The 19,718-nt window shown below is 36.2% G+C and overlaps 1 protein-coding gene across 2 annotated transcripts in view; it reads right to left on the bottom strand.

The window, feature by feature from the left end:
* Positions 1 to 5,743: 5,743 nt before the first annotated feature.
* The window catches only part of LOC137252328 (F-box/WD repeat-containing protein 4), a 76,228-nt gene continuing 62,253 nt past the window's right edge, over positions 5,744 to 19,718 (bottom strand). For both annotated transcript variants that reach the window (XM_067787868.1, XM_067787869.1), the window contains exons 2-3: positions 10,224 to 10,802; positions 5,744 to 10,156 (exon numbers count right to left, since the gene is read on the bottom strand). In XM_067787868.1, coding sequence (XP_067643969.1) covers positions 9,697 to 10,156; positions 10,224 to 10,802 — 1,039 coding nt within the window. In that variant the 3' untranslated portion in view covers positions 5,744 to 9,696. The remainder of the gene's footprint in view (positions 10,157 to 10,223; positions 10,803 to 19,718) is intronic.

Below are 19,718 nucleotides of genomic sequence, written 5' to 3'. Positions count from 1 at the left end.
GCACCACTCAGCTAGCAACCGAAGAGAATGTTTTGTACCGTTATCTTGGTGATAACTCAATCTGAGTGGGGTGTTTTCCTCCGCATATGTCAGCTTAACATTTCGCAAAACATCCTTGTACTCCACGGTACACAAACAGAAGAGACAAGTTTATGCCACTGTACATCTGCATTGGTGCGGTCCCATTGTAGGAAAAAAATTACGAAATATTTTATGTAGCATCGAAGTTAAGATTAATTTGTGTGGAAAGGACTCCAAAAGTACTCTACATGGCGCGAAGGGCAAATCTTTTTCTCCTTGATGCACCAAAAGGACAATTAGGCATGGAGAAGGAGACGTAATTGTCGAGAGACTTCCTTGTTAAGCTTTGGGTTCTTTATTTTGGATAAAGGCCGCAATATTCACTGAGGAGTAGAAGGATGTTTTGCGAAATATTAAGCTGACATATGGGGAGGAAAACACCCCACTCAGATTGATTTATCACCAAGATAACGGTACAAAACATTCTCTTCGGTTGCTAGCTGAGTGGTTCGGAAATGGAATTGTCACATGTATGCAAAGGCCAAGTCAATCCCCGGGCCTCAACCCTATTAAGAACTTGTGAAGTGACCTTAGAAGAAGACTGGAGTCCTTTTCATTTCAAAACAAACGAGTTATTTTGGCAGAAGATGAAGAATTGGGATGGGATAGCACTCCATTGGAAACCTGCCAAAAATTAATTAAAGTCGTGAGCAAAAGGCAAAGTTATATTAAACATGGAGTATATAACTGTGATTAAGAAAACAGTGGAGTAAGGAATTATAATTCAATGGTGTTCTTTAATTTCTAAGAAAAGTTTCATACACCTATTATTTTGACCAACGAAATTTTTTTATTATGATACAGTTATCTTTGAAATGGATGAATTATAATAATTTTCATATATTTAGCATAAGTAACTAAAGTTATTAATATTACCATACAAAATTTGTTTTCATTCGCAAAATCTTGTAATGATATAGAACCAAAGCTGTGTACACCTATTATTTTGACCATGAGTGTATATATACTACCCTAAAATATGCTTAGACTAGAAAAGGTTAATGCGTTTGCTTGCAATTTTTTGAAGTAAAAACTCCGACAAAAACAAAATATTGCAGTTGTTACTTCTACCTTGTATGATTTGCCTTGCGGTATACTATGGTAAGAAGCACATTTGATGAGAAAGAATCGGTCAAAAAAGGGCCGATTACCAATTTTTAGAGCTGATACCGATTAATCGGTCGCACTCTAATTGCAAGCCATCTATAGCTCACATATATTGCACTTTGCTTTTTATACCCAGCTTTGTTTCTGTTAACTGATTTTGCGCAAACAATTTTTTTTTCAATAATTAGTGAAAAAAAATGAGTTTATAGATTTAAAATTTTTGTTTTTTTTTTTAATGACAAAAAATAGAAATTATAAAACTGTCACTATTCGAATATTGACACTTAGTCGATCGCATGCTATGTTAAAATCGAATATCAGCTAGTCGATTTTCAATCAATGCAAAAGATGCTACATGTTATTGAATACAAATAGCGCAAGATTTAAATTTTTTATATGGAAGTATATGCGAATTTTGTTGACATCTAAAACGCCATTCAAACAAAAAAAGTAGTCGAAAATCAAGCAAATTTTGAGCAATTAACAACTTGTTTAAAAAAATTCTGACAATCCGAGATAAAAAAAAACTTAACTTGAATGCAGATTTTTAGAAATCCAGTATTTTCGAATTTTTTCAAAAACGTTTTTGAGATTTGTTGTCATAGTTTTATTACAGAATTCATCGAAGCTTTTTCTTAAATTAACGAAAATAAATAAAAGATGAAAATAAATGATAAAGTTTCTTAATAATAATTTGTATTGCTATTTTCGTGTACGCAGCTACAAAGAAAAGGTGGAAATAAAAAAATGTTGCCTTAGTTAAAATTTGAATAGAAATCCGTAAGTAGAATAGATTTGCATTTGAAGGGAAATTTTACAATTGTGGAATTATTACGTTTTGGTGTGAGCTCTTACATATTTATATATTTACATAAGTATGCATTATAATGTGTAATTGAAAACAAAAACAGTTTTTTTAACTTTTTCTTCAACTCAAGCACTTTTTATCCTTTAACCGTAATGGCCACAGTTAAAATAAAAGAACCGCACAAAATATATTTAAAAACATTATTGGCGCTTTAAAAAACTAAAAAATTTTTCAAAATTTTTTATTACATTAGGTTAACCTCATTTTTTCTTATAAAATTAATGTTCACCATGTAAATGAATGCAATAAATAAAAACTGTTTATTAATTTTTAATTAAATTTTTTTTTTATACATACTTATTTATTACAGGAAATAAAAAGATGTACCCTTTTCTAAATTTTAGCACTTCAGTTGTTCAGTACTAAAGAGTAAAAGGAATAAAAAGTGTATCGCTTTGGTCTTTTTAGTAATACTTTTTAGTTAATGGAAGGTCTTTTTAAACAAGATTATGCTGTCTATATTTTGTTCTTGATATCTACTAAAGGTATAGTACATACTGTACAAGACTTAATAGCAGTCGTAAACGGATCTTAACTGGTTTAAAATTTCTAAAAATTTGTTTGATAACAAAAAGGTTGAATATTACCAATTCGTTTACTAATGTTTTGAAGCAGGACTTTTAGGTTAGATTGAACTGGCCGGTCCGTGAGGGGCTCACATCGGCTGACTGAGTCGGCAGTGTTACCAGAAGTTTGCTTAACGACCAAACTGAAAAACCCTATCAAAAACCAGGATATATGATATAAAATAATTCCGTCCTCTTGGTAAATACAAGGAGCTTTCTAGAACCCTGTTGCTTCTAGATCTGATAGTTTTCTCCTCCGGCCCGCACTTGCTGTATCTACTATCACTAACTAGACCTAATTTGAAAGCATGTGTACAGTCAGAATACCCGTCATGAGCATGAGCGTAACTTTGTTTGTCTAAATCGAGTGACATATACCGGTTCTGTGATCGTTCATCGCAGACGGCGAAACATACCCTCTTGGAAAGCGACGCAATCTCAAGACGTAGGGCTAAGTTTTTGGGCCTGAGATGGCCAGTGCACACACACATACAAACCCTCAAGCCAAGTGAACTACTAGGCTTTACAGGCGAATTCGGCTTGAATATGGTGCTGTGAGGGAGATGAGGACACAATAGACCAATGGTCGCAGTGCAACAATTATATATCTATCTATCTTGTTAGTCTAAGGTTGTAAGTTCTGCACATGATCTTCGATACTTTACATTTATTCACATGTGTCCTGGCACCCAATATATGTAGATGTATACTTCGCCCTTTCCAGGAATTGCCTACACTCTTAACACACTTTTAGATGTTGTGCTTTGCGAGATTATTGCCTTAATTGCTGCTTGGCCTTCAATGTAAGAGTTGAGGCGGCTGCGGTTTGAGCTATTTTTTCCAGTGTTTCTATCGCTTTGGTTACGACTACTATTTCCGCTTGAAAAACACTACAGTGATGAGGCAGCTTGTAGGATCGGTTGACTTCCCGGATCAGCACGCAACACAGCAAACCTTATTTCTCCATTAATTTGTAACCATCGGTGTACACTTGTATCGTCGCGTCTGCCATTTGCGCGACCTTGCACCAACCATCTATCTGTATTGCGGCTCCAAAAGCCACTTAAAAGCGTAACCCCTTTCAAGCCTAGGCAGGGTACCAGTTTAGCTTCTTATACCCCTAAGTAAACAAAACCATATCCGTATTCTAGGCGTTGGCAGTCAAACCGACATTAGACGCCCACACATTTATGTATATCCCGAAGCGCCCGATTCTTAAAGGAGTTAATTGTTAGAAGGCCCTTTCCACTTATGACATTTGCAACGTAATCTGCGTACGCCGTAAGTTTTGGCGGGTCACGCGTCGAACCAGCTGAGCAATCGGTTGATAACCAACGTCCACAGCAGAGCCCTGCGCCGTGCCTATGTCCACTGATTTCTTGGCCTCAAACAACCGCCTGACTGTACTTTGTAGGGCTAAAAATTACTGATTCGCAAAACTACATACTCAAAAGACTTTAAAAATTTCTAAATAAAAATTATGAAATTTGCTATTTTCGTATTCACAACTGTACATAATTCTTTTTTCCGCTAAAGTAATATAATTTTATAATGCAGTTTTATCTTACATTAAACGTTTTTACTGTATATTTTTTTTTAGTTTCGGGATTTTAAATCAGTTTCTATGATCATTTTTATGTCATTACATTTGATTGCTTAGCAAGGGCCTATATAGTGCCTTATACGAGGATTGATATTTATATTTTGAGCCTTGGCAACACTAATTGTTTGCCGGCGCCATCTGACGTTTTCAATTGAAAGTTTGATATTTTTAAGCATAACATTCTTCAGAAAATTTTGACATTTGAGCACAACTTCTGTTGTTTACAGTAACTTAAAAATTGTATTTCAGCGAAAAAAAGGAATTAACTCGTGAAAATTTGCGTGCGATGATTTCTTACGACTATCGACGTGAATTATCAAGACAGGAGTGCTTTGAACAACTTACTTCCACTTTTGGTGATGAAGCCCCATCCTTTGCCACTGTGACACGCTGGTATATCGAATTCCATCGTGGCCGCCATTCGCTCAGGGACGAAAGTCGTGAGGGTCGTCCAAAGTCAGTTGTTGTGCAACAAAACTTTGACGCTGTGCGCGAACTTATAGTGCAAGATCGTCATACGACTTATTGTGAGATTGAGGCATCTCTGGGCATTATTATGACGAGCATCAATAAGATATTGCATGAACATTTAGCTGTGAAAAAAATTTGTTCGCGTTGGATCCCACATAATTTGACAAAAGCTCAATCTGAGTGGAAAAAGTGCTACGAAAATTGGTTTGAACGCATGCAAAAGTGTATTGATTATCATGGAGAATACTTCGAAAAACAATGAAGCCATTTTCGATAATAAATTACTGCCTTTTCATTATTAGGCTCAAAATATAAATAGCAACCCTCGTATAATTCAGTTCAACTTAAATCTAGTTATTTAGTAGTATTTTATACCAACTTTAACATATTTTACATTTCTAAAAACTTGTTTAGCATGAAATTCACATATATATCTTAGTAATCAAAGCTTAGCCTAAGAGGTATTTAACTACAACTGAATCAAATTCCTTTAATATTTTGGGAAAAATTTAAGCAAAGGAAGGGACAAGGCGACAGCTTTTTCGATTATGCCTTGTAATTCTCTTTAAAGCCTTTTCTCCCGGGAGTGGGATTTGAACCCGCACTCCTACGATGGTCGAAGTGTTACAAACGCATTCAGTCACGTGATATCTTAGTTGTTGTATACTTTATCCCAATTGCCTTCCTTGCATATTTTATTCTTTTGCACAGTACATACTTTGTATGTACTCATGTGTTAAAGTTATGCTTGTTGCTGGCGGTTTCCAATGACAAGTCTCTTAAAATTTAAAAATTTAAATAGAATGGAATTTTTTCCTTTTTTCTACAAATAAATAAAAAACAAATAAATCTACAATTTCCTTTTTGCCGGCTCAAGGTCAATAAAACAAATTCTGTTTTTTATATTATTCCCAATATATTTCAATCTCCGTTGGAGATCGTCTTCAGGGGCTACAACATTAATTACAAAAGTTTTCTTTTATATAAAACAGAACCTAAACTTTATATAAAAGAAAACTTTTGTAATTATTGTTGTAGCCTCTGAAGACGATCTCCGACGGAGATTGAAATATATTGGGAATAATATAAAAAACAGAATTTGTTTTATTGACCTTGAGCCGGCAAAAAGGAAATTGTAAATTCATCTATAAAAAGGTTGTCAAAATCATACTTAATAAAAAACAAATATAAAAAACTACTTTACACTGTAAGTGCAGAGTCCTTAAATGTGAGCTTTGAAATAATATGAAAGAAAAGGAAACATTTCTAAGCTCGCTCTTAAAGCATCTACCCCCAGCATAGACACAGCCGAATTGATGCAATTGAAAATGGCAAGACGTATATCTTTCGATTAGATATAGAATGTAGATGACTGAGTGAAAGATCACCTATTTTGGCTGCTTCAAAAATATCCTAAACCAAACAAAGCAGTTTTATTAAACGCCTTCTCTTCCAATTTGATAAAAACTAGCTTTTCAGAATTTGATTGATAACGGTGTGCCTCAAAGTTTGTTGTAATACGCCAGTATCTCAACTGAAAATGTATTAAATTTATGTTGGCATAGGAGCCACAATAGAACCGTAAGGTGGCGCAAGGGTGCGGCAATGGTAGAGCGTACTATACACCTGTATACCGATGGTTCAAAATTACGTGAAGTGGTTGGATCTGCTGTTTACTGTGTCGATACAGAAATAAGTGGATTCTACAAGCTGCCAGTTCCTTGCATTGTCTTTCAGGCGCGCATAGTAGCCATGAAGAAAGCAGCAGAAATTCTGGAGGAAGCGTTTATGCACGCTTGCTTGCTTGCAGTCGTTCTCATAACGAAAAATGGCACTGAAGATGACACAACTCCGAAACCGGTTTGTTTCTAAACCTAATTTGACATGAGGCAACGTAAAATCAATTATCCACCATGTCGAAAAATCAACAAAACAAAATGAATATATTGATAGTCAGGCGGCAATCGAAGCAATAATCTCACACAGTACTTAATCAAGAAGTGTGCTGGAATGCAGGGTAGAATAGGAGAGACTTCTTTCGGGCCGTACCATACATCTATACTGGGATAAAAGCGAACCGAAAAGACCAATGAGTTAGCGAAGGAGGGTGAAGCACTCAATGAATAGGCGGTAAATGTCCCGATCCGTTTTGGGAGAAATCAAAAAGAGACAGGAGTTGCAGATCATGTGCAAATCCTACGACGTTAGCTCACAAAGTTGCTCATATCTCTGAAGCGAGAAAACTTAAGGATTACGATGGGCAACCGAACTGGAAGCTACCTTTTGGCGTTGCAAGTTTATAAGTTCGGCCTCGTCAGTAACAGCAGATGTAGGAAGTGCGAGCTGCAGGAAGTAACGGTTGAGCATGTTCCGTGTTCGTGTTCTGCGCTCGCGAGATCAAGGCTTCAGCTACAAGGGGTGGCAGATTTGACATATCTTGAGGCAGCTATTAAGCTAGAAAACTTCTAATATAAACTTCTAATATTTGCCAAGAAGACGGAGTTATTTTACAGCGTAAATTCTGGTACCTAATTGATATCGTTTGGTCGTCAAACAAATTCTGGTAACACTATGGGCACATTCAGTGTTTATGAGGTCTTTGTTGACCGGCCAGTTCACCCTAAACTAACATATGTAGGTGTAGGCCGCTTTTGAGAAAAAATCTGAGATGAAATGTTGTGGTAGCGTGCTCCGCCTTGCACACCGAGGGTCCTGGGTTCCACTCCCGGGAAAAATAACATTAAAAATTTATTCAAGGTGCGAAAAATTGATTAAAAATTTATAAAAAAAAGTGTTTTTTTGCAATTAGAAACAATTTTTTAACCGGGGACGCCACTCGGTAGTGATTTGGCAAACACTCCAAGTGTATTTCTGCCGTGAAAAGCTTCTCGGTGAAAATTCATATTCCTTGCAGATGCCGTTCGGAGTCGGCATGAAACATGGGACCTACCCGCCAATTTGTAGTCAAAATTAAAAGGAGCACGACGCAAATTGGAAACCTAAATCTGTTCGGAGGTAAATCGCTCTAAGTATTTATTTAAGAATTTTTAATTTTGTTCCGGCACAAGGTCTTCCTCAATCAGATTTTAGAAAAGCACAGTTCTTAAGCTGTATCCAATCAAATACTGGGATTGAACGCTCTTCAATTATTTATTGATACGACAAACCGGCATTTAGGACGATTTTTCAATCAACTGTCGATTTATAACGATTTAAATAAAACATACTCTTAATAAAAATATAGCTTTCAACACCTTTTTCAGTTTAAGTTCAGAAAATTACAATTCAAGTTCAGAATTTCCAATTTAAATTCAGAAATTTACAATTCAAGTTCAGAATTTTCAATTCAAGTTCAGAAAATAACAATTCAAGTTCAGAAATTCCAATTTAAATTCAGAAATTTACAAGTCAAATTCAGAAAATTACAATTCAAGTTAAGAAATTCCAATTTAAATTCAGAAAATTGCAATTGAAGTTCAGAATTTTCAATTCAAGTTCAGAAAATTGGTCGGGTATTTTTTTTTTCATCCAATGGAAATAAATGTATGTAAGATGGTATCTATGTGTTAAGGAAACATTGGACATCTTAACTCGTTTAAATCAATTTTGCGAGATAGCGAAAAAAAAAACTCTCGCTCATAAGAAGCAATTGCAATGCCATCCAGCTATATTCTTAGCGTCAGAACCATTGATCTGCACTGAGTATGACATCAGGGATGACGAAGATATGACCATTTAAACAGTCAACGGAGCGTCCACACTCCCGGAAGTAACGTATAGGTACTGTCTGCATAGATCTTGGCAGAATTGTAGTTTTCTGAATTTAAATTGGAATTTCTGAACTTGAATTGTAATTTTCTGAGCTTGAATTGTAAATTTCTGAATTTAAATTGGAAATTCTGAACTTGAATTGGAATTTTCTGAACTTGAAATGAAAATTTCTGAATATAAATTGGAAATTTTGAACTTGAATTGTAATTTTCTGAACTTGAATTACAACTTTCTGGACATGAATTGTAAATTTCTGAACTTAAACTGGAAAAGGTGTAGTCAAGTTCTTTCATTTTAGCTTAATTTAAATCCAAGCCGTGTGCCGCTGATAAGTCAAGGAGGCTGTGTGGATTAAGCTATGTTAAAGTGTTAGTAATAAAGAAGTCTGTTAGACTTAGTTCAAGTCTTGCTTCTTCCTTTCAAATTGCGATTTGTTTAGCTGTAAAGTTGGAATGACCACGGCATGCAGGACATGCATTCACCGATTTTAGCCTGCATAAGGAGTTAAATATGCTACAGGATCAATATTAGGAGTATGAAAGACAGGGAGTCTACTCGCTAACGTAGCCTTACATAATTGTTTATGCCTTCGGTAAGTCAGCATTGACTGATACAAATTTTGACTAGATTTACATTTTTAGAAAAAACGCTTATTTATATGAGAAGTAGAAATACCATATAGCCTTTTCTCGCTGAATAGTTGGGTTATTATAGGTGCCGGTTGGTAATGTATTCAGAACGTCGATGGTATGCATAACTTCACATTTTACTTAAGGGCTAATTAAACTTCCTTAGCCCTAACACCATAATCGTAACCATACCCATATCCATAACCATCTCCAATGTGATCGATTAATGGTGCCTTAACCTAAAAATCGTGAAAATTTGATAAAAATAAATAAAACGCAAAAAATTACAAACATATTCCACAAAAAATAAGTCTCTTAGACATAACGTATCCAAAACAATGAATAAAATGTACAAAAAGTTATTATATTCACCAACTCAAATATTTTTAGGTTATGGATATGGCGAGATACCAAAAACCAATTGGTTGGCTATGGTATGGTTATGGCGTTAGCGTTATGGTATGGCACCATTAATCGATTACATTGATTTCCATAAGGTAGGTTCGATCAGCTGTTTTATCTGGTCATGGTTATAAGTCACCATTAATTGGCCCTTTAAGCTCGCTTTAAATCTAGGCGTGCGCTATGCGATCAGCATAATTAAAGCATAGCAATGCGCCTCTTATCGCTAAATACATTACTATAATCGCGGCGTTCTGCATAATTCTCCTTGAAATCAAACACACGCAAGTTATGATCAGTTGCGACGAAAAGATAACGATTATCACAGGCTAAACTATACACTGGAGAACTTTGATTTTTAGCTCTTTTAGTGCGTCGTGGAAAGTACAATTGTTGATATTTGTTAGGCATACGTATGTCATATAAATTAACACGGCTATGGTATTTAGTGCCACACAAAAGTGCATATAGGCCATCATATTCTATGCAATAAAATGACGAATCAAAAGGATCTTCGAAAATAGCTTCATCACGATTTGAACGTCGATCATACAAGTGACAAGTAGTATCAAAGTTTCCAGTGAATAGGATATGCTCATCTTTTATAAGCAAGTCATAAATAGAAAGTGAGTTAGAATTCAAAACACTTTCTTTGCCGCTGCAAAGAAATAAAACATGCGTTAAGTAACAGAAAGCAACTTAAACTATTGAATCAATTAAATTACCTTTCCACATCATATTCGCGTAACGCTTGCCTACCGGAATCAGTATATAGGCCACCAAATAAACGTTCACCACCTTCTGATAACTTGATCACTTTAAACTCTTGCGGCAATTCAGCGAGTTCTTCTAAATATACCATACCCAGTTCGTTTGTTCGATACCATAATTTTGCACATACATTTGTACTGGTCACATATAAATCGTCCTCAAAATCTACGCAGTGCAAATATTCTTTAGCGCTATGCAATTGCTGGTCATATGCAAAGCCGTCCTCCCAAATATAACAATTTCCTGTAATGCGCCCAACAAATATGGTGTCCTGCTTCTTCGTGAAGCTGGATATGTCACCCCGTACACTAGTCGAGATTTCACGTTGGTAACGTCTTTGCAATGGTTCATTATTAGCTCGTCCATATACACGTAAATAGTCCATGTGTGTTACATAAAGAAAATTTCGTTCCAAAATCAGTTTGGTGGGAAACATTTGGGCATGATGGTAGTAATCATATTCTCGATAACGACCTTGCAGCCAATTTCGCGATATACTCAAACGTGTAGCATAGGATAGAGAATTATAGGTCCTGTTTTTGAAAAATTGAATTGCTATGAATTATGGACCACACTTAGAACTGCATTGAATAATTATATGATTGCTAACCGAACGATTGGCCTGGAAAAGGATATTATTTATTGAATATCAGACTACCCAGTTTCTCTTGGTGTGTTTCAATCTTCACGCCAACTTTATCTCCTGCCTGACATTATCCTTTATTTTTATATCCCATTACCTTTTTTATAATCAGCTGAGCAGAGCTCACCGAGTAAAAAAAGAAATTCATTTAGCCATGTCCATCCGTCCGCCCGTAAACACGATAACTTGAGTAAATTTTGAGGTACCTTAATGAAATTTGATATGTAAGTTCCTGGGCACTCACCTCAGATCGCTATTTAAAATGCACGAAATCGAAAATTTCGAAAAATGAAAAAAATGCCACAATCGTATTCCAAATACGAAAAAAGGGATGAAACATGGTGATTGAATTGGTTTTTTGACGCAAAATATAACTTAAAAAAAAACTTTGTAAAATGGGTGTGACACCTACCATATTAAGATGAAGAAAATGAAAAACTTCTGCAGGGCGAAATCCAAAGCCCTTATAAATTAGCGGTACCCGACAGATGATTTTCTGGGTCACCCTGGTCCACATTTTGGTCGATATCTCGAAAACGCCTGCACATATACAACTAAGGGCCACTCCCTTTTAAAACCCTCATTAATACCTTTAATTTGATACCCATATCGTACAAACACATTATAGAGTCACCCTGGTCCACCTTTATGGCGATATCTCGAAAATGCGTCCACCTATAGAACTAAGGCCCACTCCCTTTTAAAATACTCTTTAATACCTTGCATTTGATACCCATGTCATACAAACACATTCCAGGGTTACCCTAGGTTCGTTTTCCTGCATGGTGATTTTCCCTTATTTGACAAAGGATGAAGGAAAATCGCTCCAAAAAACGTCACCCTTGGTCTACAATTTGGTCGATATTTCCTAAATGTATGTGATATGGAATTACAAACCACTTATAAACCATCTACGAAACCAACGCAGCTAAGCTCTCAGATGAGTATGTAATGTTCGGTTACACCCGAACTTAGCCTTCCTTACTTGTTTGTAATATCTTCTGGTTGACAGTGAGAAATGAAGATATTTTATCTGCTTATTTGAATCTTTTAGATGTAGTTGATGTCGTACAATCGTTGGCCGGATATAAAGCTAGCACGTTCGGGCACTGGCACGGCATTAGTGCGATCCCCTTCAAGGTCATCTGGCTTTAACTGTTCTCAAAAAAGAGGCTTGTACTAACACTAACGTCAAAGAAAATATATAACGAAAGACAAAGTGGTTCTTCTTTTCTAGAGAATTTCGCTATATACTCAAACATATAGCATAGGATGGAGAAGTATATGTCCTGGTTTTGAAAATTTTGTTTGCTATGAATTAATTGACCACATTTAGAACAGAATTGAATTATTATATGAGATATAGCCTTACGAAATATGTTATCGTATGGTATCATCTCATCACAACATCCTCACCGATGAGCCTCAGAAAATCGATGACTTAGTTCAGCTTGAGTTTAAGAAGCTCAAAACAGCAAACGACAGAGGCGGGTTTATGGGCTTAGAATATTGCCTATTAGTTTAAGAACGGGGTTCGCCGGGCAATTCGTGGTATAAGGTACGACGCGTTTTGGTGAATATATCTGATGGTCTCATTGCGTTTTTATACTCAGCGTGCTTTGCACACAGATTATATTAACTTTGATTGGATAACGGTTGGTTGTACAGATATAAAGGAATCGAGATAGATATAGACTTCCATATATCAAAATCATCAGTATCGAAAACAAATTTGATTGAGCCATAATATTGATATATCTTCACCAAATTTGCTACACGAGCTTATCTGGACCCAGAATAGAGTGGTATTGAAAATGAGCGAAATCGGATAATAACCACGCCCACTTTTTATATACATATATAACATTTTAGAAAACACAAAAAATATGATTAATTAGTAAATAATATACCTATAATGTTGAAATTTGACGTGTGGACTGATATTGAGACTTTTGATAAAAAATTTAACAAATTTTTTTAAATGGGCGTGGCACCGCCCACTGGTGACAAAATCAATTTTACAAATATTATTAATCATAAATCAAAAATCGTTAAACCTATCGTAACAACATTCGGCAGAGAGATTGCCTTTACTATAAGGAATGCTTTGAAGAGAAATTAACGGGATCGGTTAAGGACCACGTCCAATTTTATATAAAAGATTTTTAAAAGTGTCGTGGACGAATAAAATAAGCTATATCTTTGCAAAAAAGAGCTTTATATCAATGGTATATCATTTCCCAAGGGATTCATAACAATAAATAGGAAAACTTCAAATTTAAAAAAATGGGCGTGGCACCGCCCCTTTTATGACTAAGCAATTTTCTGTTTCGGGAGCCATAACTCGAAGAAAAATTAGTTCAGAATAGAACCATATGTATATGTATTATTGCGCAGCCTTGTAACACTATTTATTTATTTATTTATTGAATAGTCTATAAATTGAGCAATTTAAACAGACTAAATAGCAAATAGCAGTACATTTAAAAATAGTATGTCTTATACAAAACGAATGTGCAGTGTAAAACATTAAGTAAACGATCTTAAGAGTTAAGCCCCCATTACTGCTACTTAGCATAGACTTGACTTGACTTGGCGTAAACTTGGCAACTTAGCCACGATTATACTCCACTTGGCGCATAAAATCTGGCATCATAATCAGCGTTGAAGTTTATTTTTAAATAAATGTCAATTTGTATGACAAAATGTCACAATGAAATGGAAACAAACAAATGGCAACTCAAAATGTAAACGTCACTTAGAACTTACATAGAAAATAAAAACTCAACAGACTTCTAAGTCAAGTTAAGTTTGGAGTAATCAGTAACATGCAATGTTCATTTAACAGAACTGTAAGTGACAGTTCGCAAGCCAAGTCAAGTCTATGCTAAGTATCAGTAATGGAGCCTTTATAGTTACATATTTGATATTAAGAGGTGACATGTATAATTATATGCGCGATAATTTATATAAATAACTTAACTTTACAAGAGGGTATGAGTTTTGTATACGTATGCCCAGTAAGGGGCAGGCGAAGGTGCTCAGAAGGGAGCTGACGCGAATTGCTCAGAAAGGAGCTGATTGCCCAGTAGGGGGCTAACGAGAGGTGCTCAGAAGGGAGCTGACGCGAACCGCTCAGAAAGAGCTGCTATATTATATATACATAAAATGGAGTAACAGTAAGTTATAGTTAGTTATTTGAACTATGTATATATATACTAATTTAACTCAAATAAAATACACCTCTTTATTTTGAAAAGCGAGTCCAACGTATCAAAATTACTATAATGCTTGTTAAAATCCAGGCACAAACAACGAAGAGCTTCGTGTATTTCGAAATTCGACCTACATGTGCTCAAAAAATGCGGATGGAAATGCCTTGATAGCCTCATGGGAACATTAAATTTGATCTCGCTAAGTAAAAACGGGGTATTCACCGTTCCTCTCAATAATTTCACCATAAACAACACTCCAAGCATTTCTCTTCGACTCTCGAGAGAAGGTAGGTTTATAAGCTTGAACCGACTCCTGTAAGAGGAAAGATTTCTTATTGGATCCCACGCCAAATGACTCAAAGCAAAAAGTAGGAATTGTTTTTGAACCGATTCAAGCTTGTCACGATAGATTTGACACCGCGGGTTCCAAACGATTGATGCATACTCCAATAAAGGTCTCACTAAAGCAGTAAAGAGAGATTTTGTAACGTAGGGGTCATTAAATTCCTTAGACCATCGTTTAACAAAAGCAAGAACTCCTTTCGATCGGGTCACGCAAGTTTCAATATAAAATTTAAAGTCAAGTTTTGGGTCCAATGTAACACCCAGGTCAATAAATCTAGTGACTTGCTCCAGCCGGTAGTCACCAACCGTGTAATTGTGCACTTGAAATGATTTTCTACCAAAACTCATGAATTTACATTTATTTAGGTTGAGGCTCGTATCATTAATATTGCACCACTTGACTAAACTATCGAGATCTTCTTGAAGGAGCAATCTGTCTTCCGGAGTGAGTACAGGTTTAAAAAGCTTTACATCGTCAGCATACATCAAGATCTTGGAATGAGTTAACGCGCTTGGAAGATCATTAATAAAAAATCAAAAATAGCAAAAAATCAAAAATAGCAAAGGACCAATGTGACTACCTTGCGGTACGCCAGAAGTAACCCTAATGAATTAAGCACACAAAACAAACAACAACAGCATTTCAAGTGTACAGCTGGGTATGCAATGTTCGGTTTCATCCGAACTTAGACTTCCTTACTTGTTTAATCTGGTATCTGTTCATTGGTTCATGGCAGCATAATTTTCTTGATTGTGCTGCACCGGCCACCAATCTATGCTAGGCACGCACAATTTTAATTACCAAAAATATTTGATATCGTAAGCAAACAGCATCATTGCGGATACGTGGTACACTATGAGCGGTGTTAAAGAAAAACATAGCTATCAACATAAAAAACGATAACAAACAATATACATATGAATACTAAAAAACAAACAGGCATGTGAGGAACACGAAGAAAATTACGTTATAACAAGTAAGGAAGGTTAAGTTCGGGTGTAACCGAACATTACATACTCAGTTGAGAGCTATGGTGACAACATAAGGGAAAATAACCATGTAGGAAAATGAACCGAGGGAAACCCTGGAATGTGTTTGTATGACATGTATATCAAATGAAAGGCATTAAAGAGTATTTTCTGAGGGAGTGGGCCATAGTTCTATAGGTGGACGCCATTTAGGGATATCGCCATAAAGGTGGATCAGGGTTGACTCTAGAATTTGTTTGCACGATATGGGTATCAAATGAAAGGTGTTAATGAGTATTTTAAAAGGGAGAAATCCTTAGTTTTATAGGTGGACGTCGTTTCGAGATATCGCCATAAAGGTGGACCAGGGGTGACTCTAGAATATGTTTGTACCATATGGGTATCAAATGAAAGGTGTTAATGAGCATTTTAAAAAGGGGTGGGGCTTAGTTCTATAGGTGGACGCCTTTTCGAGATATCGCCATAAAGGTAGACCAGGGGTGACTCTGGAATGTGTTTGTACGATATTGGTATCAAATTAAAGGTATTAATGAGAGTTTTAAAAGAGAGTTGTTGTATATGTAAAGGCGTTTTCCAGATATCGACCAAAATGTAGATCAGAGTGACCCAGAACATCATCTGTTGGATACCGTTAATTTATTTATATATGTAATACCTGCCAAGATTTCAAGGGTTTTTTATTTCGTCCTGCAGAACTTTTTCATTTTCTTCTACTTAATAGCAACGTCTGGCAACTCTGGTGATTGTTACAAGCAAATTTTTATTGCTCCTCATACTATATTTAAATTAAATATATGCTATTATTAAATTAAATTGAATTAAAGTAAACTTATTAAAACAAAAGTGCTTTAAATTAGTTCCAGCGAAGAAGATCTGTTCCGGCAAGAGTTTTTTGGCTGAAATGAAAATCAAAGTAAGTCAAGAAAGAAGGTGCTCATACTATTGGTTTTTGTGTGCAAATCAGCCGGCTTGACATAACAGCAACAACCAACAGTTTTCATCAGTATCCGCGACTAGCGCCATCTATTTGTCATCATCACATACTGTTCCTGGTTTGAGTCCTGGATAACAGCCGCAGCGATACCCGTACAAGTCTTTCTTAAAGCGGGAGTCATTGGTGCCGTATGTCGTATCGCTGTAGTCGTATCCCTAACGTAATCAGCTGTTTATCGTTACGACTGTAAACCAAAAGCCAATTGGTTGGCTACGATACGGTTACGACCTTAGCGGCACCAATAATCGATTGTATTGATTCTCATAAGGTTGGTCGAATCAGCTGTTAAAAGGTTACCGATACGGTTACCGATAAAGCACCAATGTCTCCAGCTTAAGATTTTAATTCATCAAAAAAGGTTTTGCCACCTGTTTGCATTTGTATAGGCTTTAAATCAGCTTAATAATATCCAAACATTTTTGTTAATATGTCATCTGCTGCTGGAAAGCGTCGTGGTGAGGCTATAAATAGTGATGCAGAACCGAAAACCCCGCGTTTAAGTGAAATCTCACTATAATACGCACTATTGACCTAAGATTAGTCAAAAACAATGAGTTGTTTGCGAAACAAGTTTTGGTGTCCGAAAGCAGGATTATGGAGTTGGTTGCGAAGCAAATTACTGACTCTGAAAACAGAATTATGGAGGTTTTTCAACGCAAATTTGAGGAGAATTTTGACATTTTAAAACGTGATTTATCCGATTTAAGGGAAAGAGTGACCCGCTTAGAGACTTTTTCAGAAAAAATCGGGGCTATTGAAGCAGAAATATCCGTTTTAAAATCAAGTTTATCAAAGTACGAAAATCACGCAGCTGCTTGTGAAGTCCAAGTACACGGGATTCCTCGTGTAGACTCTGAAAACCTGCAAAACATACATAACCATCTTTGTTTTGCTCTAAATCTTCAGCCGCCTCCACTCAAAAGCATATTTCGAGCTCGAACTATTCCTGGCAGCCAAGTTGACCCTGCTGTTATAATTAAATTTCAATCCCCTACAGAGAGAAATCGGCTACTAAAAGCTGTCGCTGATTTCATGCGACAAAACAAAAACGGTGGCCTTAGCCTGACGTATGTGGGAATAAATTCCGATCTACGCATCTACGCCAACGAGTCAATGAGCAAAAGCAACCATGAAATTTTCAAATCAGCACTGACCCTTAAAAAACGGAAAAAATGTGTATCTGTTTTTACAAGAAGGGGTCTCGTTTATATAAAATGTTCTAATAATACCGGTCCACGTCTAATACACTCTGCTGATATGCTTAAGGAGCTAGAAAACAATAATCCGGACAGGGACCGTTGCTTTCGTGTTGAGCCGAACACTTGCGACGATCACTAGGAGCTTGACAAATTTCATCAATAAATATTTTTTATATATTTTCTATCTAGCAGTATTCATTTCTTCTTTTTGTTCATACTTTACCCCCATATTATTCGTTTTGTTTGAGTTGCATAGCAGTGTAAATTTAATGTTTCTTTTTTTAAGTCTTTTAATGACTATATCCTTTTCTAATGTCATGAGTTCCAAAGACTCTACTTATACTATGTTGCGTGTCCTTGGCAAGCAAGCAAGCGGGCTTAATATAATTCATATAAATGCTCAAAGTTTATTTAAAAAGATTGACGAATTTAGATACCTTTTTGAGGATTCGGCAATCGACGTTCTTTGTGTTTCTGAGACGTGGTTTACCTCACGCCATAGTAACAGTTTGGTGAAAGTAAATGGTCACAAACTTTACAGAGCTGATCGCTATGGTCATGGTGGTGGTGTTGCGATTTATGTAAAGTAAAGCTTGTCCTGTAGATTAAGTTGTGTTTCTAGTGAAGGTGATCCTGTTGAATATGTGTTTGTTGAAATAGTTTCTAATCATGATAAGCTTCTTATTGGATGTGTATACCGACCTAATCGGCAGGTGAATTTTATAGATTTAACCGAATTCGTTCAATCACTACTAGGCAACTACAGCAATATCATAATTGCCGGTGATTTCAACAGCAATTTGCTTGAGGATAATAGTTTAAAACTAAGTATGGAATCTCTTGGACTATATCCGACAAACACCTCTTCTCCTACTCACTTCACTCGTACTAATAGCACTCTCCTTGATTTATTCTTTGTCAGTGACCTCCAAAAAACCCTCCACTATAACCAATTGTCTGCTTCAAGTTTCTCAAAGCATGATTTAATTTTCATGATTTACGACTTCCAGTCAACCAAAAGACCTGTGTCCGTGACTTATCGTGATTTTAATCGAATTGATTATGAGTCGCTTACTGCTGCAGTGGAGTTGGTGGAGTGGAGTCTCATCCGGAGTTTCACATCTGTTGAAGATAAAACAAACTTTCTGCAGGACAAAATCAACTGGCTTTTCGACTATTATGTCCCTATAAAAACTAAGGTAGTCAATCGGTGCAGTAGGACTTGGTTTAATGCTAACATTAAACATTTAATCAATGTGCGTAATAAAGCATACTCGCGGTGGAAAAGGTACCGTACTGCAGATACGTATAACCAATTTAAATCGGCTCGAATTACTGCTGCCAAAGCAATTAAAAGAGCGAAAAGTTTGTTTTATGATGAAAAGTTTAGCCTGGCAATGAACTCGCGGTAAACCTGGAATACCATAAGGGCGATTGGCGTGGGAAAACCCAAAGAAAGCCTACCTGTTCACTCTGACTTAGATGAAATTAACGTTAATTTTGCTAGTTTGCCTGTATCAAACCCTGTGTTAGTCTTGACAACTACTGTGAACGTGTAAATGTTGGTGCCAGTCCTCTTGAATTTATGTGTGTTGATGACTGTGATACTGTGCAAGCCATACTCTCCGTGAAGTCAAACGCTACTGGCTTTGATGGAACCAGTGCGAAGTTTCTTAATATTATATTGCCAAAGATTCTGTCACATGTGACCCATATAGTTAACTCCATTCTAACGACCTGTGTATTCCCCAGGTGCTGGAAAGTTGCTAAAATCATTCCTGTACATAAGAAAAATAACGAGTACAGGCCCATTGCTATCCTACCATTTTTGTCTAAAGTTGTTGAGCGTATCCTTCATAAGCAAATACTGTCATATGTGCATGATAACAGACTTCTAACAGACCGTCAGTCCGGTTTCAGACCGAAGCGAAGTAGCATTTCGGCTCTGTTGGATGTTATAGAAAGCATTAGGATGGAAATTGATGGAAATAATCTTGCTTTTCCAACTCTACTCGATCATTCCAAGGCGTTTGACTCAGTTGATCATGAGCTTCTATGTCGCA

Source organism: Eurosta solidaginis, chromosome 5 (genome assembly GCF_040869045.1).
Source record: "Eurosta solidaginis isolate ZX-2024a chromosome 5, ASM4086904v1, whole genome shotgun sequence".
Classification (NCBI taxonomy): Eukaryota; Metazoa; Arthropoda; class Insecta; order Diptera; family Tephritidae; genus Eurosta; species Eurosta solidaginis.
Note: the sequence above shows the minus strand (reverse complement) of the source record. Positions and strands in the feature narration are given on the sequence as shown.